The 25,000-nt window shown below is 38.0% G+C and overlaps 1 protein-coding gene across 1 annotated transcript in view; it reads left to right on the top strand.

Moving 5' to 3' along the window:
* The window catches only part of LOC115219843 (ras-related and estrogen-regulated growth inhibitor), a 90,982-nt gene extending 66,624 nt beyond the window's left edge, over positions 1-24,358 (top strand). The window contains exons 3-4 of the mRNA XM_029790128.2: positions 17,789-17,862; positions 23,525-24,358. Of these exons, the coding sequence (XP_029645988.1) occupies positions 17,789-17,862; positions 23,525-23,962 (512 nt within the window). The 3' untranslated portion in view covers positions 23,963-24,358. The remainder of the gene's footprint in view (positions 1-17,788; positions 17,863-23,524) is intronic.
* Positions 24,359-25,000: the final 642 nt, after the last annotated feature.

Here is a 25,000-nt window from a genome sequence, read left to right as displayed (position 1 = left end):
AAAGGGATGGCCTCCCTTTGCAAATACTTTAAGGGCTCAGAAAGTGTGTCTTTAAGCCAGCTGGAGACGATGATCTCCTGGGGCTAAAAAGCTACAGTAACCCACCCCTTTTGTGATAGCCATATTGAGATGCTTTTATACTTTACATTATATATATATATATACATATATATATATATATATATATATATATATATATATATATATATATTATATATATATATATATACATATGCCTGGGTGTAAAACAACTATGCGTAAAAATTAAAAGTGGAAAACTGCGAATGAGTATCGTCGGCTCCCTGTACTTATCTGATGTCAAGTACTCTGACAAAGTAGCATTTGTGACATGCGAGAACCGATCCCCAAGATGTTGAGAAGGTAGAGAGACTCAAGATTCTGGAAAATATTATCATCAACTGTTTATACAGGGCTATTAGCGACACACAAACTTGATAAGCAAACAGCACCACTGGTTGAATACACTGCACTATCATTTGAAACATCTACAGTACTGCTTATTGTTGTTGTCGCTTAGATGCCATATCAACCACTACCAAGTCATCCCAACCGTAACCATCCCGTTTTTGTTTCTTAGGTTAGTGTGCCTAGGTAGCAATTGTTCAATGTGTCCTTTCTTTTTCAGCATGGTAGCGTGCCATTCGGTGGCGGTTGGGCTGCTATTTGTAGCAAGTCGATTCAGCTCGTTGAGATTCCTTCAGAACTAGTAGAAATACATTTGTACTATTAGAGGTACTATCAGCAATAGCAACAGCAGCAATACTTCGCGAAATGTACTGTAGCAGCACTATCATCGTAAGAATCCTACTCACACATACGCACACACACGCACACACACACACACACAAGCACGGTGTACACACGTGTATGTATCTATGCATATCTATATATTTATATGTTTATGTGTATACGTATGTGTGTGTGTGTGTGTGTGTGTATCTATCTGTTTATCTGTATCTATACTCTTTTACTCTCTTTTACTCTTTTACTTGTTTCAGTCATTTGACTGCGACCATGCTGGAGCACCGCCTTTAATCCAGCAACTCGACCCCGGGACTTATTCTTTTGTAAGCCCAGTACTTATTCTATCGGTCGCTTTTGCCGAACCGCTAAGTAACGGGGACATAAACACACCAGCATCGGTTGTCAAGCAATGCTAGGGGGACAAACACAGACACACAAACACACACCCACACACCCACACCACACACACCACATATATATATAATATATATATATATCATATACGACAGGCTTCTTTCAGTTTCCGTCTACCAAATCCACTCACAAGGCTTTGGTCGGCCCGAGGCTATAGTAGAAGACACTTGCCCAAGGTGCCACGCAGTGGGACTGAACCCGGAGCCATGTGGTTGGTAAACAAGCTACTTACCACACAGCCACTCCTGCGCCTATAATAACAAAATTAAAAATATATATATATCAAGGTGGTGCTCCAGCATGACCGCAGTCGAATGTCTGAAACAAAAGAATATATAAGAGAAGATATGAATAATAGTCATTAGAAATTTATTCTTTATTGCCGTAAATTTGTCTTAAAGCTTTTTAAGTAGTGCTGTTAGCTTGGTGTACTAACAGAGAGCTTATGGAATATTTTGCCCGAATTGATAAGCCCTCACAAGTAACTATATATATAATATATATAATATATACATGCATATATACATACGTATATGTATATATTTAAATCTATACGTATATATATATATATATATATATATATATATATATATATATATATATATATATATATTGCATATGTGGGCACAGGACGTCATGAAACCTGTACAGCAAAAAAGTACGAAGGACAAGTACATGGAACATGAACTATTCTATCGAACAACGAAAGACACAAATAGAAAACAAAACAAACAACACAAAGAACGACCCTTCATCAGTTGTTGACTGTTTTTCTAGTCTCGTATTTCGAGCATTTAACAACTATATATGTGTGTGTGTGTGTGTGTGTGTGTGTGTGTGTGTGTGTGTGTGTGTGTGTGTGCATGTATATCAGTTGAATAAAGTTAAAGCATGGGCTGGTTTTCACGTTTTTTTATTATGTATTTAACGTTATAAATATTTTGCAATGTTCATAATGCTCAATCAGCGCTTTCATACGTTCGTAGTAATCATCAGATTTCAGAATGCATTTAACTGACAGTTGAGTTCTTGACAACTGTTGTACCATTTTGAACTCTTCAATAAGCTGAATTTTTGGAATACGGTTTTGACCAATCCGCATGCAGCTTAAACGTCATGGTTTGCCAGGCGTACCGATATTACTGGCATAGATCCCGCCTTTTTCTTAACCAATAAGCTTGCGGTTTGCATGTAATCATTTTATGAGTGAGCAAACTTAGTTGGTTTCGATCGTTTTTATTTCAGTTGGTGGCAGACTTCTGTAATTTGTTTATATTCATATGTTAAAGATATTTTAACCCACATCATTAACTGGTTGTTATATTATTGTTGTTATTTCTGTTAAACATCATAATAAAAAACGTGAAAACCAGACCATGCTTTAACTTTATTCAACTGATATATTATTCTATACACATTCACACGAATTCGGAATATATATAGTCATAATAATAGATTTTGTATTGTGTACTCCCCATTTGACAGTGGGGCTACATCTGTTATCACTAACAAAAATATATTAATCATAGCATTTACTCTCTTTTTATTTATTCTCACTAACACCGCCATTACGTAACAACAACAACAACAACAATAATAATAATAATAATAATAATAATAATAAATGCCCTGATGCAGTATCAAGCACTGGCTCTCATGGTTTCTGATCTTATCTGATTGGAAGTGTTATCATGTACATGTTTTGTCTTGGTATAAAAGATGGGCTACAATAAATTTTCTGCTCAGTACCACAGGTTTGCTTGTTAGTTGCTTGACCTTAACCAGTTGAGAATGTCCGCTGATAACTGACAATATGTGCATCTCTGATCACGAGCAGGAGTAGTGGGGGAGCATCACAACCACGTGTTGAGGAAAATTATTCAGGGACCTTTTGAGCGGGATGGGCTACTCGACCTGAAGAAAATTCTGACTGGGTCCCACCTGCAAGGTCATGCAATGTTTATCTTGATATAAGGTCACCATGTCGCGCACATATGGTTGTGATGAACGTGTCTGGTGTACCCTTATCAGACGGCTAGTCATGATGTGTGTACTGGGCTTCGTATATTTTAATGCATAAGATCTGGTCATCAAATCTAAGTAGAGACTTCAAACTTGAAATTTTCAAAGCCACAATCGAACCAATTCTACTATATGGCTCAGAAACCTGGACATTATCAAAGAAGCTTGAGAGGCGGTTGGATGGAACCTACACTCGCCTCCTTATGAGAGCTCAAAATCTCTCGTGGAAGCGCCATCCAACCAAAATGCAAATATATGGGAAACTACCACCCGTGTCATCTCTTGTGAAAGGTAGGAGAGTCCAGTTTGCTGGACATTGTTGTAGAGCTGAAAAAGAGGTAATTTCTACTCTTCTCTTCTGGAAGCCATCTACTCGCAATACCAGAGAGCGCACACTCTCCTACCCTGATGTAATCTCCAGGGATACAGGCATCCAGCAACATGACCTCCGTAATGCCATGATGGACCATGAAGTCTGGCGTAGCATGGTAAATTCCATTGTCTCGATCACGGTCGAACAATGATGATGATGATGTCACTTCGATGACATGCACTGCTCTCTCACCCAATAATGATAGTAATAAAAATGATAGTAATAATGGTTTCTGATATAGGCACAAGTCCAGCAGTTCTGAGTAGAGAGGGTTAGTCGACACCTTCAACCCAGTTCAAGACTTGTACATTATTTTAACCCTGCGGGTTCAGCTTAAAATAATGCGGAAATTGATTGAATTTGGAAAATAAAAAGCCGGGAAAAAATACCACGAAGTAATTTTTCCGATTCAGCAAACAAGCTTCGTCAATGCTGGCTCCAATGTGCTGCATGTGCGCCATTGCTATTGTTGCTTTCTCTGTTTGTTCGTGAGTTTTTATGCTTTCTTTTCTACGTTATAGAGAATATTGTGAAGGCGTTGTATGTGATTCCCAGTATTTCGTTTTTGTATTTGGTTTTTTTTTTTTTTTTTTTTTTTTGCTATGTGTGTGTGTGTGTGCACGCGCGTATCAGTTAGTGACTTAGTAACTGCGTTGAGCTTCTATCACACATATCCGCGCACGTACGATCACATACAATCCAACCTACAACCATAAGGAAAAGTATGTAATGACCATTGCATATTATTTGAAAGAAACGAGATGTGTAAAGTATGAGAATAAAAATTATGTCATCGATAAAATGTGCTGGAAAACGTGGTCCTGCGTTCCAGGCTCATAGGTAAAGCCACAATGGTCACGGCTGCAACGCCTTCGATCATGGAATATAATACCCCAAGCAGCTTAACCGGTCCGTGTGTGATAGCGTTGCTGCTGCTGGTGATGATGATGATAACGATGACAATTACGATGATGATGATGATGATGATGATATATATATATATATATATATATGGAGGCGCAATGGCCCAGTGGTCAGGGCAGCGGACTCGCGGTCGTAGGATCGCGGTTTCGATTCCCAGACCGGGTGTTGTGAGTGTTTATTGAGCGAAAACACCTAAAGCTCCACGAAGCTCCGTCAGGGGGTGGTGGCGATCCCTGCTGTACTCTTTCGCCACAACTTTCTCTTACTCTTTCTTCTGTTGGCCTGCTCGCTTAGCCAGCGGGGTGGCGTCATTTGAAAGCTAAAACAATGCGAAGTGCATTGTGACCAGCGATGTGTAACAACATCTGATAGCCTGGTCGATCACGGCGATATATATATATATATATATATATATGCTATGAAGGCAACGATAATAATATAGATGATGATGATGAGGAGGAGGAGGAGGGTGGTTGCTGTGGTGGCGGAGATGATGATGACGATGATGAAAAACAAACTATGGAGGATAAGCTAAGGAAGGGATGGAGAATTTATAGTAGCTTGCAAAGTACTATAAACCAACACAAACGTAACTTAGTAACTGCGTTGAGCTTCTATCACACATATCCGCGCACGTACGATCACATACAATCCAACCTACAACCATACGCAGATGTGCGTGCGTGTGTGGTGTGTGTGTGTGTGTGTATGTCTGTGTGTGTGTGTGTTTATATAATCTACGGAGAGTCGTTGTTGTATGTACGTGTGTGTGTGTGTGTGTGCGTGAATGCATTACATTTTTCAACTAGTGCAAGAAATATTTCGTGTTTTTGTCTTTTCCTCTCGAGTAACGTTCTGATCTGCCATATTTCTACGTCGAAATACAATATCTGATGTTCAGCAACGTCACCACACACGTCTGATGATGGTGTGTGAGGCGGGTGGCTCGTTAATAATGAGAAAATAATTTGGATCAGATTCCTTTTCTTAGTTTTTTTTTCTTCTATTCTTTCCTCTAAATTTCTCAATTTCTCCCTCTCCATTCTCTCTCTCTCTCTGTCTCTCTCTCTCTCTCTCTCTGTCTCTCTCTCTCTCTCTCTCTCTCTCTCTCTCTCTCTCTCTCTCTCTCTCTCTCTCTCTTTCTATTACTTTCTCTTGCTGAGCTTTAAAGGGAATCTGATATATGAGACGACCCGTAGTTGCTTATAGTAAGTACTCTCAGCATGGCAAACTAGTAATGATATAAACTGGTTGACCGTGATAGCTACTTCGTGAATAAGTGAGCAAGGTCGTTGAGTATGAAAAGTCTTAATCACGAGCTAAACAACACTGAAAGGAAGCTATGTAGCTGATAGGAAAATCTATCGACTTGATCACCCGAAGTTCTTTTATATGGTTAGTGCTCTACAGCTCAATTCGTAGCATTTCTTGGTCTGCTTTACCAGGCTGCTTACAAGTTAATTTGTCAGGTATGTCTGAAATTCGTACTGAGCAAAAGATACTCGAAAAGCTAACTTGGCAGGCAGTCAAGATAACTCTCTCTCTTTTACTCTTTTACTTGTTTCAGTCATTTGACTGCGGCCATGCTGGAGCACCACCTTTAATCGAGCAACTCGACCCCGGGACTTATTCTTTTGTAAGCCCAGTACTTATTCTGTCGGTCTCTTTTGCCGAACCGCTAAGTGACGGGGACGTAAACACACCACCATCGGTTGTCAAGCAATGTTAGGGAGACAAACACAGACACACAAACACATACACACACATACATATATATATATACATATATACGACAGGCTTCTTTCAGTTTCCGTCTACCAAATCCACTCACAAGGCATTGGTCGGCCCGGGGCTATAGCAGAAGACACTTACCCAAGATGCCACGCAGTGGGACTGAACCCGGAACCACATGGCTGGTTAGCAAGCTACTTACCACACAGCCACTATCATTTTTCTTTTACTTGTTTCACTCATTAGACTTCGGCCATACTGGGGCATCGCCATGAAAAATTTTTAGTCGAATGAATCGACCCCAGTACTTGTTTTTTTTTTTTTCTTTGAGCCTGGTACTTATTTGAGCCTGGTACTTATTTTATGTCTCTTGCCGAATCGTTAAGTTACAGGTACGTTAACACACCAACATCAGTTGACAAGCGGTGGTGGGGTACAAACACAGACACACATACGCGCGCGCGCGTGTGTGTGTGTGTGTGTGTGTATGTCTGTGTGTGTGTGTGTTTATATAATCTACGGAGAGTCGTTGTTGTATGTACGTGTGTGTGTGTGTGTGTGCGTGAATGCATTACATTTTTCAACTAGTGCAAGAAATATTTCGTGTTTTTGTCTTTTCCTCTCGAGTAACGTTCTGATCTGCCATATTTCTACGTCGAAATACAATATCTGATGTTCAGCAACGTCACCACACACGTCTGATGATGGTGTGTGAGGCGGGTGGCTCGTTAATAATGAGAAAATAATTTGGATCAGATTCCTTTTCTTAGTTTTTTTTTCTTCTATTCTTTCCTCTAAATTTCTCAATTTCTCCCTCTCCATTCTCTCTCTCTCTCTGTCTCTCTCTCTCTCTGTCTCTCTCTGTCTCTCTCTCCCTCTCTCTCTCTCTCTCTCTCTCTCTCTCTCTCTCTCTCTCTCTTTCTATTACTTTCTCTTGCTGAGCTTTAAAGGGAATCTGATATATGAGACGACCCGTAGTTGCTTATAGTAAGTACTCTCAGCATGGCAAACTAGTAATGATATAAACTGGTTGACCGTGATAGCTACTTCGTGAATAAGTGAGCAAGGTCGTTGAGTATGAAAAGTCTTAATCACGAGCTAAACAACACTGAAAGGAAGCTATGTAGCTGATAGGAAAATCTATCGACTTGATCACCCGAAGTTCTTTTATATGGTTAGTGCTCTACAGCTCAATTCGTAGCATTTCTTGGTCTGCTTTACCAGGCTGCTTACAAGTTAATTTGTCAGGTATGTCTGAAATTCGTACTGAGCAAAAGATACTCGAAAAGCTAACTTGGCAGGCAGTCAAGATAACTCTCTCTCTTTTACTCTTTTACTTGTTTCAGTCATTTGACTGCGGCCATGCTGGAGCACCACCTTTAATCGAGCAACTCGACCCCGGGACTTATTCTTTTGTAAGCCCAGTACTTATTCTGTCGGTCTCTTTTGCCGAACCGCTAAGTGACGGGGACGTAAACACACCAGCATCGGTTGTCAAGCAATGTTAGGGAGACAAACACAGACACACAAACACATACACACACATACATATATATATATACATATATACGACAGGCTTCTTTCAGTTTCCGTCTACCAAATCCACTCACAAGGCATTGGTCGGCTCGGGGCTATAGCAGAAGACACTTACCCAAGATGCCACGCAGTGGGACTGAACCCGGAACCATATGGCTGGTTAGCAAGCTACTTACCACACAGCCACTATCATTTTTCTTTTACTTGTTTCACTCATTAGACTTCGGCCATACTGGGGCATCGAATGAATCGACCCCAGTACTTGTTTTTTTTTTTTTTTTTTTTGAGCCTGGTACTTATTTTATGTCTCTTGCCGAATCGTTAAGTTACAGGTACGTTAACACACCAACATCAGTTGACAAGCGGTGGTGGGGTACAAACACAGACACACATACGCGCGCGCGCGTGTGTGTGTGTGTGTGTGTGTGTGCGCGAAAGGTTGAAAGGCAAAGTGGACCTCGGCGGAATTTGAACTCAGAACGTAAATACGGACGAAATCCCGCTAAACATTTTTCCCGGCGTGCTAACGATTCTGCCAGCTTAACGCCTTAATAACTAGACTACCGTGACCCGTTGGGTCACCGGGGAAGTCTGAGCTTTCCAATAACAGAGATTTCTTTCGTGGTTCTCTTCTTCTTCTTTTCGAAGTTATTTCGCATGCTTTCAACGAATGTGACATCGAAATCACGCGTAAACGGCTCCTTTGCCCAGAAAAAGAAAGATTTGACTGTTATTTCCTGCACGCCCAGCTACTACGTAACAGGTATTTCGGGTCCTTTATCGCAAATAGCTGTTAGGTGGTGGCAGGGTATGCTAGAAATAGCAGCCAAATCTTTGGTGGTGCGATACGTTGGAGACACTATAAAGAAACCTATGGAAAAAAACTATTTCACACCGAGGTTACTAACGGGTCTTTTACGAAATATTTACCGTATTTTTAAAGTCATTTTCACTTTAAAATATTTTGCTTATCATAATGTGTCTAATGGAAAGGTTAGAGTTTCTTCCCTTTCAGGGTGAAGCTATTTTCGGAGTATTTCCCCATTATGCACCGTTTTGGGTATTATACCACAAAACACTGAATATCTCAATAACTAGTGGTCCAATTTGCCCGAAACTTGTTTTATTTCGTTCGTATTGACATTTCAGGGACACTTTAACTTCAAAGTATTTTCCCATTATGTGCCAATTTGGCTGTGTAACATTGCAAGCAAGCAAGCAAGATTGAATTTCACTTTTGATAGTATATAGATAATAAACCTTTCTACTATAGGCGCAAAACCTGAAATTTTGAGGAGCTAGTCGATCACATCGGCTCTAATACTCAACTGGCACTTATTCTATCGACCTCGAAAGGATGAAAAGCAGAATCTACATCGGCGAAATTTGAACTCAGAACGTAAAGTCGGACAAAATGCTGACAAGCATTTTTCTCTGCGTGCTAACGATTCTGCCAGATCGCCGCCTTAATAATAATAATAATAATAATAATAATAATAATAATAATAATAATAATAATCCTTTCTACTAGAGGCACAAGGTCTGAAATTTGGTGGGGAGGGGTATAGTCGATTATATCGACCCCGAAAGAAAGAAAGGCAAAGTCGATGGTAGTGGCGGTGGTGCAGCTGTTACTACTGATGATGATGATTTCTTTTATATTTGCCACAAAGACGTCAGACGTGGAGGAATGATCGCTTATTCGGGGTGTAGCAGTTGTCAGCAAAATAATCTATTTCAATAATACGAAAGAGTACAACCTTTGGAATGGGCGTGGTAGGAATCTCGATTGCATGTAATCATCTTTACCAATGAGAAAACTTAATAGGTTCTTGTCTGTGATGAAGCAGATGATAGATGTTGCACTCAGATGTTTCTTAGGCACCACAAAAAAAAACAACAACAAAAACAGCTGAGATTATAAGTGAAGCGTTAGTCATGTAAACGGCTGAAAACAACTTCAAGAATTGAAGTCGTGTCACAACTTCAGTGGAGCAAACAGTTTACAGTAATCACTCGCCATATCGCGGTTCACCTATCGCCCCCTCAGTACATCGTGGATTTTTTTGGCTAATATATGTAAATTTATATCGCGGTCTCTTCAGTATATCGCGGGTTTCTGCGGCCGATAGGTATACTCTTTTATACTCTTTTACTCTTTTATTTGTTTCAGTCATTTGACTGCGGCCATGCTGGAGCACCGCCTTTAATCGAGCAAATCGACCCCGGGACTTATTCTTTTGTAAGCCCAGTACTTATTCTATCGGTCTCTTTTGCCGAACCGCTAAGTAACGGGGATATAAACACACCAGCATCGGTTGTCAAGCAATGCTAGGGGGACAAACACAGACACACAAACACACACACGCATACATATATACATATATACGACGGGCTTCTTTCAGTTTCTGTCTACCAAATCCACTCACAAGGCTTTGGTCGGCCCGAAGCTATAGTAGAAAACACTTGCCCAAGGTGTCACGCAGTGGGATTGAACCCAGAACCATGTGGTTGGTAAACAAGCTACTTACCACACAGCCACTCCTGCGCCTGTTTTTAGAATTTAATTATTTCTGTGGTAAAAATAAGCATTTTCACGCCTAAAAATTAATAAATTAATATATAAAAATACAGTACAGTACTGCACAGCACAAACACGGTAATTAAAATTAAATACCAGCTGCGTACTGGTGTCGACCTAATCGACTGGCACCCTGCTCAAAATTTTCGGGCCTACAGTAGAAAATTTTGCGCCTTGAGTAGAAAAGAATAAAATAAATATATACAAATTATAAAAATATTTAAAATATATACATACAGTAGTGTTTCTGCTTTGCGGATTTTCACCTATCGCGTGGGGCTTTGGAACGTAACACCCTGATAGTCGAGGGTGTTACTCCTCTCTGTATTAGTCCTTAAAATTTCGTATTATAATTTACTTTCATAATTGGGAAGTTTTATATTTGTAACTAAAGAGAAACGAGGAAATTGTGTACTTCAAAATATTTCCCAAGAAACATTGAAAATGCTAGGCATGGCAATGTGGTTAAGAAGGCTCGCTTTGCAACTATGTGATTTCGGGTTCAATCCTGCTGCGCGGCTCCGTGAGTTGTTCGGAAAAAAGTTCGTTTGTCTATGTTTTTGTTTTTTATGTTCTCGTTTCTCATTCTGTGTACGTTTTTTAATATCCTGTACCCATATATGCATGTATATATATATATATATATATATATATATATATATATATATGGTTTTGATAGACGGAAACTGATAGAAGCCCGTCGTATATATCTAAATATATATATATGTGTATGTGTATGTGTGTGCGTATATATTTGTGTATCTGTGTTTGTCCCCCTAACATCGCTTGACAACCGATGGTGGTGTATTTACGTCCCCGTAACTTAGCAGTTCGGCAAAAGACACCGCTAGAATAAGTACTAGGCTTACGAAGAATAAGTCTTGGGGTCGATTTGCTGGACTAAATGCGGTGCTCCAGATGGCCGCAGTCAAATGACTGAAACAACTAAAAGAAAAAATATATATATATCTATATGTTATATATATATATATATATGTGTGTGTGTATATATATATATATATATGATAATAATATAAATATATGCATATATACATACATATATGTACATACCTACATAATATAAATATATGCATATATACATACATATTGTACATACCTACATATATATATATATATGTAGGTATGTACATATATGTATGTATATATGCATATATTTATATTATTATCATACACACACCACACACACACACACACACATATATATATAACATATAGATATATATATTTTTTCTTTTAGTTGTTTCAGTCATTTGACTGCGGCCAATCTGGAGCACCGCATTTAGTCCAGCAAATCGACCCCAAGACTTATTCTTTGTAAGCCTAGTACTTATTCTAGCGGTGTCTATAACTCTCTAAAAATGCTTATATAGTTATTTCCCTTACAAACCCGAGCAACGCCGGACGATACTGCTAGTATTGAATAAAACTAGTACAAAACTCTAGTAAAAAAAATTAACAAAGGAAGTATACTTATCGATATAATGTTTACTCCTTCTCATTCCTGTGTAAATGGCTGCTCCCTCTGTCATGCGCGAAGTATTATGGGAATAACATAAATAAAATACTCTGAAAAATTCTCTAAGACTAATAATATTAGGGAGGTTGGATTTAATTGGATATAATAGCTAGAAATATGTCATACTCTTAAATCTAGCTGTTACAATTAGATTTAAGAGTATATTAAAATGAGTATATTAAAAAACTGTGGGCACCTGAAACCCAGGCTGTTGCAGTAACCTTCCTGAAGCTCGATGGCATTGCTGGGATCTTTGGCACTGTGCAGTGACAACCCGTTCTGGCATTGGTGTAGCTTTCAATGCTAAAATTTGGCACAATTCCTTCCAGGATCTTCCAGATGTATATTACTGCATACCTTCGCTCCAGGGAGTAGAGTCTTAGCTGTTTCAGCCTTTTCCAGTAGCTGAGCTGTTGCAAAGAGACGATCTTTTTTGTGAAGCTTCGCTGGATTGCTTCAAGGTCCGCTGTTAATTTTACACTGTTGGGTGACCATAGCTGGGAGCAGTAATCTAGGCGGCTGAGGACGAATGTCCTCCAAAGGACCGTCATGATTTCCTTATCTCTGGTTCTGAGTGTTCTCAGGATCCAGCCAGCCAGCCAGTCGCCTGCACTTTGTCGCCGTCCTGATGTTCATTTGGAAAGAGTTATCATCACTCATGCCGATACCCAGGTCCCTCACTGATTTAGGCTCTGGGATTGTAATTCCTTGTGGACCAGTGTACCCTGTAAGTTTCATATTCAGTTTTGGACTTAAATTTAAATTTAAAAATATGAATAGTGATTATTTTGTTAAATAATTTGGTAATTAGATATTGGACTATAACTGAGTTAAGGATATTCGTGAATTTATGTTTTTTAAAGCCGTATTATATCTTAATAGATAAATACATTTTTCTATCTATTTTTTTACCTTAAAAATTAATATTTAACATAATATATGGGTTGTATGACATAATCCTAATGTTTTAAGTTTCTAATTTAGAAAATAGAGTTTTTTTTATAAGAAAAATTATTATTTTATTTATTTTTTAAAATATTGTTTAACTCTATTTGCTTATTTATTTAACTATTATCATTAACCTTAAAATTGACTATAATTTTAATTCGAATTTTTAATTGAATTTAAACTTAATTGTAATTCGAATTGAATTATAGCCATGAAATGTACGTAGTGTTTTTACTTATTATATTATATTAACTTTTTATGTTTTTTGGTTAGTTATATTAAAAAAAAATTTCAAGTTTAAAAATTAAAAAATTAAGAAATTTTAAAAATTTAAATATATAAAAAATTTTAAATATAAATTTAAAATTTTAATAATTTAAATTTTAAATTTTATATTATATTATATATATATTAAATATTATATTAATTATATTTATTTTTTGTTTTTTATGTTTTGGTTTATGTCTATCACTGTTTGAGTTGCCTAATAGTGGTTTTATCTCTAATTTAATTTATATTTATACTGTGAAATTTGATTTAATCCTAAATATAATTTTCCCTGTAAGTTTGGATATACTCCCTAATATTATTATATATATATATATATATATATATATATATATATTGTGAGGTCGATTTGTTCCACTAAACCCTCTGCATGGCTGCAATCCAATGACTGAAACTTGTAGAAGAAAGAGCAAAAGGAAAAGGAAGCTGATTTAGGCAGAAATTAAAAGAAACAAGTGCATTAACTATTCAGTAGTGAGCCTGTGTTATATGGCGCTTGCTTTTAAATTCAAATGTAACGGGTAAAGGTAAAGACCCTCTTCGGTCATGAATGACCATACGGTGCTCCTAGAAAGTACCCCTCCGAGGCACAGCTCTTGGAAAGTTTGTGTGTGGAAGACTAGCGGTCGCCCGCGTATACCAGCCTCCCCACTCCACGCCACCGATTTTATCCAAAGGAAATGCAAAGGCCGATACAGCTTGGCACCAGTGACGTCACAACTCTTTTCTACAGCTGAGTGAACTTGAGCAACGTGAAATAAAGTGTCTTGCTCAAGAACACAATACAGAGCCCGGTCCGAGAATCGAACTCACTAGATCATGATTGTGTACCCGACCCTACATTACTTCAAGGCCTTCATTTTATAATGGAAGGGACATAGCCGACAGAATTGATTTGCATATATGCCTGGTGCTTATTGTACCCATCTCAGGTTTCAGATTAGAACTTAGGATGTTAAAAAAGAAAATAACGGATAAAGTTAACCAATGGTCATTACTGTCTGGAGTCCTAGCACCCATAGGGTGGATTACCCGGTCCTCGTAGTGTATAAATGACTGAGATCACCACTGTCCTTCTGAATGGGATGCCAGTTTATCACAGGGTTACTTATTTCCCACTCAATGGCCTTTAGCAACGTGAAATGAACTGTTTTGCGCAGGAACACAAGACACCACCCGGTCTGAGAACCGAAATCACGATCTTGCAAACCTTCACCAATTAATTAGGTTCCTTCAGTTATGAAGACAAACCTAAATATAATTCAATTATTATGGAAGTCTTCTGTTCTGGTCTCTCCACTGATTTTCATATTTGTAATCAGCTGACTACTCTACAGATCTCCAGTTATGTTTACTATTTTTATTCAGTAATATTAATTTTAGATAATCATCACAATTATACAGATGCCAGGAACGCCTGAAATATATATTTTTTCTAGTCTTCAAAAGGTTTTCAAATCTTGTGATGTTAGATGAAAAGATCTGCATTCCGTATGCGAAAGAATTATAAAGAAATTGAAAAACAGATAATCTAATACTCAGCTAACGAACATCAATCAACTAAAATTAAAAGATGATGGATTTGTATGAGTAAAGTATGATTAATAACGGAAAGGAAATACCCAGTATTTATCAATTTCTTAAGTTAACTGCAAGAAAATAAAAAAAGAAGCTAATTGACTTCACTTGTAGTTCTTTCAATCCTCTTTTCCTTATATTTTCGTACCAGTTTATTTATCTACGGTTTCAAAAGTTAGTTCACCGCCGAGTGTTTTCTCTTTCCCGTAACTGTAAAGATATTATCTATTTTATTTTCTCTCCGAGCACAGAAACATAATAAAAATTGATATAAATATCAGTTTCACGCCTGCCCTACAATGTATTTCTAAAAATAAACAATAACACCATTGAACTCTTGAAACTTCGATTTAATGCATGGTTAATTCAAAACAATCTAGGTAAATAAGCATTACATTTGACAGAATAATCTGAATGCTAAAGGTTAAACAGAAGAAAGATAGATTAGAAAATATGATCGTGGAAATATTGGTTTCAAATCTTGGCACAAAACAAGCAATTCCAGCGAGGCAGTTACGATGGAATACATCGACATTAGCGAAGAAGATATACTACTAGCCATAGATAAGGTGGCCGCAAACTCAACTGCTGGTCCTGATGGTTTCCCAGCAATCTTCCTCAAATCGTGTAAGCACGTCCTGGCACAACCCCTCCAGATTCTATTCCAGAGCTTTCTTGCAAATGGCAGACTGCCAAGCAAGCTGAAGGAGGGAATAATATGCCCAATCCATAAAGGGGGAAGCAGAGCAGATGCCAAAAGCTATAGGCCTATCTCTCTGACTTCAGACATCAGCAAAGTCATGGAACGGATAGTCAGAGGGAAACTAATCGCATTCCTTGAAGAAAATAACTGAGTGATACCCAGCATGGCTTTCGACCAGGTAGGAGTTGCCTGGCCTAGCTCTTACAATATTATGACTGGGTGTTGAGGAAGTTACTCAGCAACTCAAATGTGTACATAATACACCTTGATTTTGGCACAAGACAAGCAATTCCAGGTGAGGGGCTAAGTCGATTAGATCGACCCCAGTACTCAACTGCTACTTATTTTACCGACCCAGAAAGCATGAAAGGCAAAATAGACCCCGACGAAATTTAAACTCAGAATGTAAAGATGGAAGAAATACCGCTAAGCATTGTGCCTGGTATGCTAACGATTCTACCTGCTCGCCGCCTAACAATAATTGATATAAATATTGGAAACAGTTTCTCAGTTTTACTTAGAAACGGTGCTTCTAAGTAATAGTATGTTTTTTAATATATATTTTTACTTGCTGTTTGAACATAAAACTAGAAATATAAACGGGATGGGTGAAATACGTATGATGACATACCTTCAAATCTTTCCTAGGTCAATTAATAATGTAAGTGAAGTACAAAGGTTATCAGTCTTTGAAGGCCTACGTAGATCATAATCACAACAGCTTCTCTTAGACCAAGCCAATAAAACATAAATAAAATGAGTGTAACAGACTCAATTCCCCGAAGTTTACTCGTTATTTGATCCCTTACAAATTGCGATTTCGAGGACATATATCCAATGAGCAACAAATGTACGTCTCGCTTAGTATAATGGGCATGTATATCATCTTTAGTAGGAAACTCTTGTATACACATTGAAGTACTCCGATGGATGGAATTCATATGGTATTGTCTATTGTACGTCTGGCCTGCTATTACACGCAACCTGGATCTAAAATCAAAGACAACCGAAGCTTGAAGCGGTCTTGCTATGAGACTGAACATCGTAGCATACCACCCAGAGAGGGAGCTCTCTGCTGGGAGTATTTAAATAATGTTTTCATAGGTTTTAGTGGTATGGCAATGAATGCGCATGGCTCAGTGCTTAGAGCGTCGGGCTCACAATTATGAGGTAGTGAGTTCGATTCCCGGACCGGGCTGTGTTGTGTTTTTGAGCGAGACACTTTATTTCACGTTACTCCAGTTCACTCAGCTGTAGAAATAAGTTGTGGCGTCAATGGTGCCAAGCTGTATCGACCTTTCCCTTGGATAACATCGGTGGCGTGGAGAGAGGAGGCTGGTATACATGGGTGATTGCTGGTCTTCTATAAACAACCTTGTTTGATCTTGTGTCTCGGAGGGTAACTTTTTAGGTGCAATCCCATGGTCTTCATGACTGAAGAGGGTCTAAAGTGGTCTAAAAGCTCTAAAAGGCGACGAGCTGGCAGAAACGTTAGCACGCCGGGCGAAATGCTCAGTAGTATTTCGTCTGCCGCTACGTTCTGAGTTCAGATTCCGCCGAGGTCGACTTTGCCTTTCATCCTTTCGGGGTCGATTAAATAAGTACCTGTTACGCACTGGGGTCGATATAATCGTCTTGTGTGTAGCCCCTTGTGGGCAGTAAAGAAATAAAAGGGTCTAAAGTGGTATGATAACCAATGGTTCTGTGTATGAGTATCGTTTTCTATAAATAAACATGACAAAATCATTTCTTATTTTATTCACCGTTAACCGTACAACCAAGCCATTGCCAATCAGTTTTATGAGTAGCACTTGTCATGTTACTTTACTAATTTTTTAAAATTTTATTCTTCATGATTTCGGTCACGAGTTTAGGTGATCACATCAACCACATTTCAGTCTGGTACTTATTGTACCAATCGCTAAGTTACGGGGCATAAATATAAGTCCAGCAAAAATTTAAAAGTAAACACGGGAACATATACATCACACACACACACATATATATTTCCATTCATATACATGCACTCACACACATACACGAACGGGTTTCTGTGTAGGTTTCCTCTATTAAGTTTCACTCACAAGGTATAGTGACGAGCTATAGTAAAAGACACTTACCCAAGCTGCCTCGCATTGAGATCGAACCCAGAATCACGTGGAAATGAAGCGAACTTCATGACCACACAACCATGACTTACTTACAACAAACCATCTTTATTCGTATTACAGTATTATCCAACAGGCCAACTAGCTCCTACCTTATGTATCACTCCCACATAAACAGGCGCAAACTAACAGGAAGCAATGAAACATTTTTGTCTAGTCTTCACAAAGTCTGTCTTTGTTTTCAATTTTCTGAAAGAAATCCTGTACTTCATATTTTCAGAGACCGTTTCCAGTCACAGCACAGTTGTGGACGACAAAACTGTTTTGGTTCATATCAGAGACACAGCTTGGAAGGTCAGATATAATTAATTACATATTACACCTCAGCTTTCAAAATTTTAATAAGTAATCAACCACAACTACCGCAGGCAATTGAAACATTCGTTCCCCGCCCCCTCATCGTTGCCACATTAGAATATCAACGGTTTTTAGTTAATTTATTTTAGCAAAGAAAAACAAAAAAAAATAGGAAAGAAAAGAAATACTTGTATTTTTTTGTTATTGTCGCTGGATAAACCCACTGGGTAGTTCAACGTTAAAAGATCAATCAACCAATAATCCGAGGTTGTCAAATCATTATTAAAAACATTCTATTCTAAAATTTTGGACCGAAACATTTTGGACGTCATTTTATATTTTTTGGTCGAATCGTTAAGTTATGCAGATGTAAACACACCAACAGCGGTTGTTAAACACCGTGAGACAAACACAGACACAAAAACACACACAGAGAGACATACACATATAGGCCGACGTAGGAGTTGGGAAGCACCAACAAGACGGAACGTCTCCCCTCTATCTTGTTGAACAACTAAATAGACTATTTTTCAGATAATCGATTGAATTTTATTTAGTCTGGTATTGTATTTTGTCATATAGTTATAATGATGTCTAGAAAAAATACTTCTACAAAAAAGAAAATTAGAATGGCTGTTTAGGTCAGGAATTTGTTTGTTTGTTTGTTTATCTGTAAGTGTAGATAAATGGGTGATTATAAGAACAGTGAGAGGAAGTTGACTGCTAAAAGTCTGTTTCATCATGCAAGCATCAGTTAAAAAATTATGTAGGACGCTGAATATGTCAAAATTTTTTGGCGTTTCGACAGAACATTGTCTGTTTTACCGTAGCGTCAGACATTTTATGAATAGCAAGAGTTCTAAATATTACTGGAAGTGAAATACTTATTTGTCTGTCGGTATCAAGTCACGAACAGAGCAAAGTAATTTTATACTTTATTAATCTCATATTCGTGATTTCCATTTCTTTATAGAAGAAGGCCATTTCTTCAGTTAGTAAATGTCGTCATGAGATCTCATATGGCTTGCAAGACCAACTTTGGACAAACAGACCCTACTGCGAACGTTACAAACATTTTCAGATAGAATAGTATCTGGGATCAAAATCAAGTCCTGTTTACGAATTGGTCGTTTTAAGATGGAATGTTTAATTTCTCGTTTCAAATGCTTTTCAACCATCGCAGTTCACTTTTCAAACCAATCGATTTTCTATCATTTGCTCCAAGTTTTCAACATCCACACTAGGTTTTTGATGACAGCCCTAAAACAATCCTTATGTATATGTCGCAAACATTTACCACATTGTAACTCCCCGTAAAACAACTGCTTATGTAGCCTGTGATCCCTGATTCTAGTATGCTCCTCATACGCTTTTGACTCTGCATGCGGCACATCTCAATACTGGATGTGTTGGCTCGCTGAAGAATAACGGTGTCTGTTGCTAGAGACTGCCATTTGATGTTTAAAATCCTCCTAAGCAACTATGATGGAAATTTTAGGTCCTGATGTGACGACCACATGCTGTTCAAGTCTCCATATGAAGCGGCAGTCTAATCCTTTGTTAAGCTTTAGGCTGAGGCTGGGCATCAAAATAAAGGTTGTCGTTTCAGTCTTTAGACGTGGTATATTGGATTTAGATTTATGTAAAACAGCAGTATACGAAAAGGTGTCTATTAAATTCTAACATTCAGTAAAGTCTGCAAACCAACATTTCACTGATGTTCGGAAATCAAGAGTTTATTGACGGAGGACATTCATGGAATTTTCGTTTTTTTGGTTCGGTTCGAAGAATTCGTCTTGCGATCCTTTCCAGTAACATTCTAATCGTAGCACTGGAGCTGTGGCCTCCCGCAATGCGGATGAATAACGGCTCGAACAGGGGAGACTCTCTGATCCCCAAGCTACGCACCCAGTCGAATAACGTTACTCTAGAGACCCTTCAAAGGAACCCCATTTCGGTCACTTGTATTTGCGATCATTCTTTTTCAGTCATTACTTAATATTTATGACTATGGGTAAGGATAGCATGTAAACAGAATTGAAGATAGCGAGTTTGGCGTTTTGGCTAATTACTCTCTTAGAATGTTTCAGGAAAGAATCGCAAGGCTGACTTTTGAAACCGAGCCAACCAGCAGGAGACCTAGGGGTGGACCAGGAACGAAATGATTGGATAACATCCGTAGTTTCAGTTGGCCACTCTTGAGAATCCAGCCGGAAAGATTGATGATGGCTGCTTACAATAGTATCCTAGGTCTTATGGAATGAGTACACCTTTGGAGTCTTTTAATAGAGGAATGGAATGTGATGAAATCTGAGATGTAATTAACGAGATATTTGTATCGCAGTTGACCGAGAATATTAGCTGCGCAATTCAAGCTAGTTCCATCACGAATAGAACTCTGGCTGCAGATTTTTATCACAAGATGCTTACATGTTTCACGACGTCTCTCTCTCTCTCTAACATACATCTAAAATACATCCTCCGAATTTTGTAAGAATTTGAAGTAATATAAAAAGAAGAATGCATCCTTCACTGCTTATAAATAACAAAAAAATGTTACGCAGCGGCAAATTTGGTGCATATTTACCAAAGCAAAGACGATAGTTTAGTAATTTATTACGTTTTCTTATATAGGTTAAGTGTTGCTATGTTAGCGTTAGTATCTTTGTAATGCGCAATATTCTTGGCTTTTCACTCAGATGGTTTCTATACATACACATGCGCGCGCGCACATGTGTGTGTGAATATACATACATGTGTGTATATACATACATGTGTGTGTGTGCGCAGGAGTGGCTGCGTGGTAAGTAGCTTGCTTACAAACCACATGGTTCTGGGTTCAGTCCCACTGCGTGGTATCTTGGGCAATTGTCTTCTGCTATAGCCTCGGGCCGACCAATGCCTTGTGAGTGGATTTGGTAGATGGAAACTGATAGAAGCCTGTAGTATATATGTATATATATATATGTATGTGTGTGTATATGTTTGTGTGTCTGTGTTTGTCCCTCTAGCATTGCTTGACAACCGATGCTGGTGTGTTTATGTCCCCGTCACTTAGCGGTTCGGCAAAAGAGACCGATAGAATAAGTACTGGGCTTACAAAGAATAAGTCCTGGGGTCGATTTGCTCGACCAAAGGCGGTGCTCCAGCATGGCCGCAGTCAAATGACTGAAACAAGTAAAAGAGTAAAAGACTAAAAGAGTATATATATCATGAAAAAGGAAAAGACAATACACTGAAGCTGGGTTTATATATTAAGATAAGTATACACGCATATATTCATATATTTTACTCCCGACGCGAATTCGTAATTCTTACTATCTCGCATTGACCTCATAAGACGAGGACAGAAAGAGAGAACTCTAAGATACACACACACTGAGAGAGAGGTTTATGTGTGTGCATTGTCCATTGTGTTCAAATCCAGATGACAGGATTTTAGGAGTACGTGAGTTCCTTCGTATCTTGCCGGACATGAAATGCTTTCTCTTCATCCTGTATTACTTGTACCAGATGTACTCGTGAATCGTACGTCTCTTTGTGGACTCCACCACTTTAATCTTCTCGGTGATGGTCCTCATCGGCCTGTTGCGCTGAGGTTGTCGTCTATGATATCCTGGGTCTGCTGGGCGAACTTGACTTTCTTGATAATTTCTAGTCGCTGTGAATGTTTTCTCTCTCTCTCTCTCTCTCTCTCTCTCTCTCTCTCTCTCTCTCTCTCTCTCTCTCTCTCTCTCTCTCTCTCTCTCTCTCTTTCCCTCTTAGTCACGGTTGATACGTCTTTGCTGGATACCTCCAGCTACTTTCTGATTCTGAACACGAAAGCCTCATGTGTTTGGCGGATAAAGCCAAGAGCACAACTTGCCTTTTTATTTCTTGTGTGTGTGTGTGTGTGTGTGTGTGAGTGTGTGCCAGACTGGTGTGAGCCATTTTGAGGCTCTGTATTTATCTGAAAGAAATGGGTGAGTTAAAATTTGGTATATATTGTGTTGTAGGGCATCTGTTTATGGTTCACTGATGTGACCACAAATACTTGGCCCGTATTTCGTGTGTGTGAGTGAGTGAGTAAGAGAGAGAGATAGTTAAATTTCCCACGATGCATAATGTATTTATAGATACATTTTTGTCTAGGAATAAACACAATTGTAACTACAAAAATGCCTATAGTTTTGGATTGGGGTTTATCTGGGGCTAAAATACGACAGTAATTTGCTACATGTCATTCGGGCATCGCATGCAAAATATCGCACGCTTAACCATTCAGCCATCCATTACACTTCTCGTTAGCACGCCGGGCGAAATGCGTAGCCGTATTTCGTCTGCCGTTACGTTCTGAGTTCAAATTCCGCCGAGGTCGACTTTGCCTTTCATCCTTTCGGGGTCGATAAATTAAGTACCAGTTACGCCCTGGGGTCGATGTAATCGACATAATCCGTTTGTCCCCTCTGTGTTTAGCCCCTTGTGGGCAGTAGTGAAATACATTACACTTCTAAGAGAAATTTAATTTCATATGCACAACGAATTACTTTTTAATGGTAATTTACAATATGAAATAAAAACATGCTGAAAATATAATTCTGCAAACGAGATCTCGAGTGTAATAAATAAGTTATACCTTGACAGAACACGTCAGAAAATATCAAGATGATTGCGAATTCTTCTGGCTTACGTACAGTGTTGTTTATCCCCACCAGGGAGGCGGTTTTAGCTTGCAAATTCTTTACGGAGGCCAATTGACGGTAATTTACCATCATTACGATCGGAAAGATCTAATCTGTATACGTTATAGCGATAAAGTGAGGTGTAAGTAAAGCTTATCAACGCCAAGAACAATTTGATATCAGAAAACTAAATTTCTCTACTTATCTATAGTGTGAAAACGTTGCTATTAGTGGTTGTGGTTGTTCTCGTTATGGTTTGTAATTGTTGTTACGTTTTTCTGTTTTTGCTCTTCTTTGCATGTGTACGGTTGATGTTGTGCTAATGTAATAACAAGGCTGTTTCAAAAATAATTGATATAAAGCATTTTGAAAGATAACACCAGAACAGGAAGCATGTACATGAACTTTTTTCAGGATTTATCGTTTGAAAAGTAAACTATATTTTTATTCCTTCGTTGCATAATCACTAGGTATATTTTACTGACAAAAAATAGAGAGTAGCACTTAGAGTTAGATTTGATTTATGGAGAACTTGAATCAATCTTAGAAATGGAAACTCTTAATTGATATTTAAAGCACCTGTTTCTGTAAAGTCTCTGAAGTTAAACAGTTTCATATGTACTCCATTTTAATACCAGTGGTTCATTGGAAAAATCAACCGAGCACAAATTAAAAGATCTGGAGAAGAACTAGGTAGGCCTAATTGTAAAATAAAAGTGGGCCCAGTAAAATATTTAATTTTATAATACATATTGATATCCCGACAGGTACTTTTGTGTGTGTATCAGTACATATGTAGTTTTCCATGTATATATGTGATTATATGTTTTTTTTTTATTTGTACGTTAATGTAACTACACATATGTTGGTGATATGACACCTTTATGTGAAAATAATTATTCCCAGAGGGCTTAAACCCCTCATAGATATGCACATAATCAGCAATTTAAATTATTTATTTTCGCTTATGCCTAATTCGTGTTCGTATCTACTTCCAGGCTATTGACAGTCAACAGCGAGAGAACCACTTATCGTGGGCTGATGGGATTATGATTGTTTACTCAATCATGGATCGAGAAAGCTTCGAATCATGTAAGAAACTCGTGGACAAGGTATTACAACTGTGTGACGAAGCAACACCAATTTCTGTCATAGGCAACAAAGCCGATATGTTACATATGAGACAAGTACAATTCGAAGAAGGTTTAGCTTTTTGCCGTAATAGGAATCTTCTGTTTTCTGAAGTATCTGCTGGGGATAGTTACGACAGTGTAGAAAAGGCTGTGAGGACTTTGATTCAAGAGGTTCGACATTGTCGAAAGAAAAAGGAAAAGTCAAAAAATTCAGAAGGTGGTTTAAAATTGGATATACGACAATCTCTAAAAAATTTCACCGAGAAACGTCTTCAAATTCGCCATCGAACATCGACCTTGTAATGCAGACAATTACGATGTGGAATGTAAAAGCTGTCGTTTGCTTTGCAGAAACTTACGTCATGATAAATCCTAACTGGCTTCATTTTTGCACGTTTGTTACTTGAGAAGACGCATATTTTTTAATATTTTATCTTAATGTTTTTTTTATTTGTTATTATCTGTTAAAAGAAGTAAAATTGAGATGTGTTTTATGTCAAATATTTTACATAACAGATTATGTGGGTTGAGTGAGTATCGGAAAGCCAGCAGATAGTCTAAAACAAAGTTCTCAGAAATGCCTTTTACCATGTGTATAACATATTTTTTCATTAAAGCCAATGTAAAATCATAAAATGGACAGAAGAAAACTGTAAAAAACAAAAAGTCAGATGACATATTTTTAAAAAAACAAATAAATTATTATAAAACAATTGAAACGTTAATAAAAAAAATTGAAGTTTTTAAATATTTCGTATAATTGTTATTAGTAAAATGCTGAAGGCGGCGAGCTAGCGGAACTGTTTGCAAGCCGAACAAAATGTTTAGCGGTACTTCGTCTGTCATTACGTTGAGTTCAAATTTCGCCGAGGCCGACTTTGTCTTTCATCCTTTCGGGGTCGATAAAATAAGTACCAGTCAAGTATTGGGGTGGTTTTAATCGACTTCACCCTCCCCTCAAAAACCGCCTGCGCTGTGCCAAAATTTGCAACTGTAAAGCGGTGATTTTAGCAGATTCATTAGAACGTCCGAAAATGCTTCGCGGCATCTGTTCTACCTCTTTACATTCTGAGTTGAAACTCCGCCGAGATCAAATTTTTACGGGTTCGATAAAATAAAGTACCAGCTAAAAGCTGCCACAAAAGCTTCTGGACTTATGCCTGAATTAGAACCCATTAATAGGATAACGTAGTTTATTTCACTAAACCTCATTGTCAAACAAAAGTTTTATCAGGTATTACTCATACGATATTGCCAAAAATATGTAATAAATGAAAATATCAATATAATCCTAGATTTAAAGCAAACTTACCACAACTTACCTTGATTTCAGTTCAGTAA

This window comes from Octopus sinensis, linkage group LG15, assembly GCF_006345805.1.
Source record: "Octopus sinensis linkage group LG15, ASM634580v1, whole genome shotgun sequence".
NCBI classification, from domain to species: Eukaryota; Metazoa; Mollusca; class Cephalopoda; order Octopoda; family Octopodidae; genus Octopus; species Octopus sinensis.
Note: the sequence above shows the minus strand (reverse complement) of the source record. Positions and strands in the feature narration are given on the sequence as shown.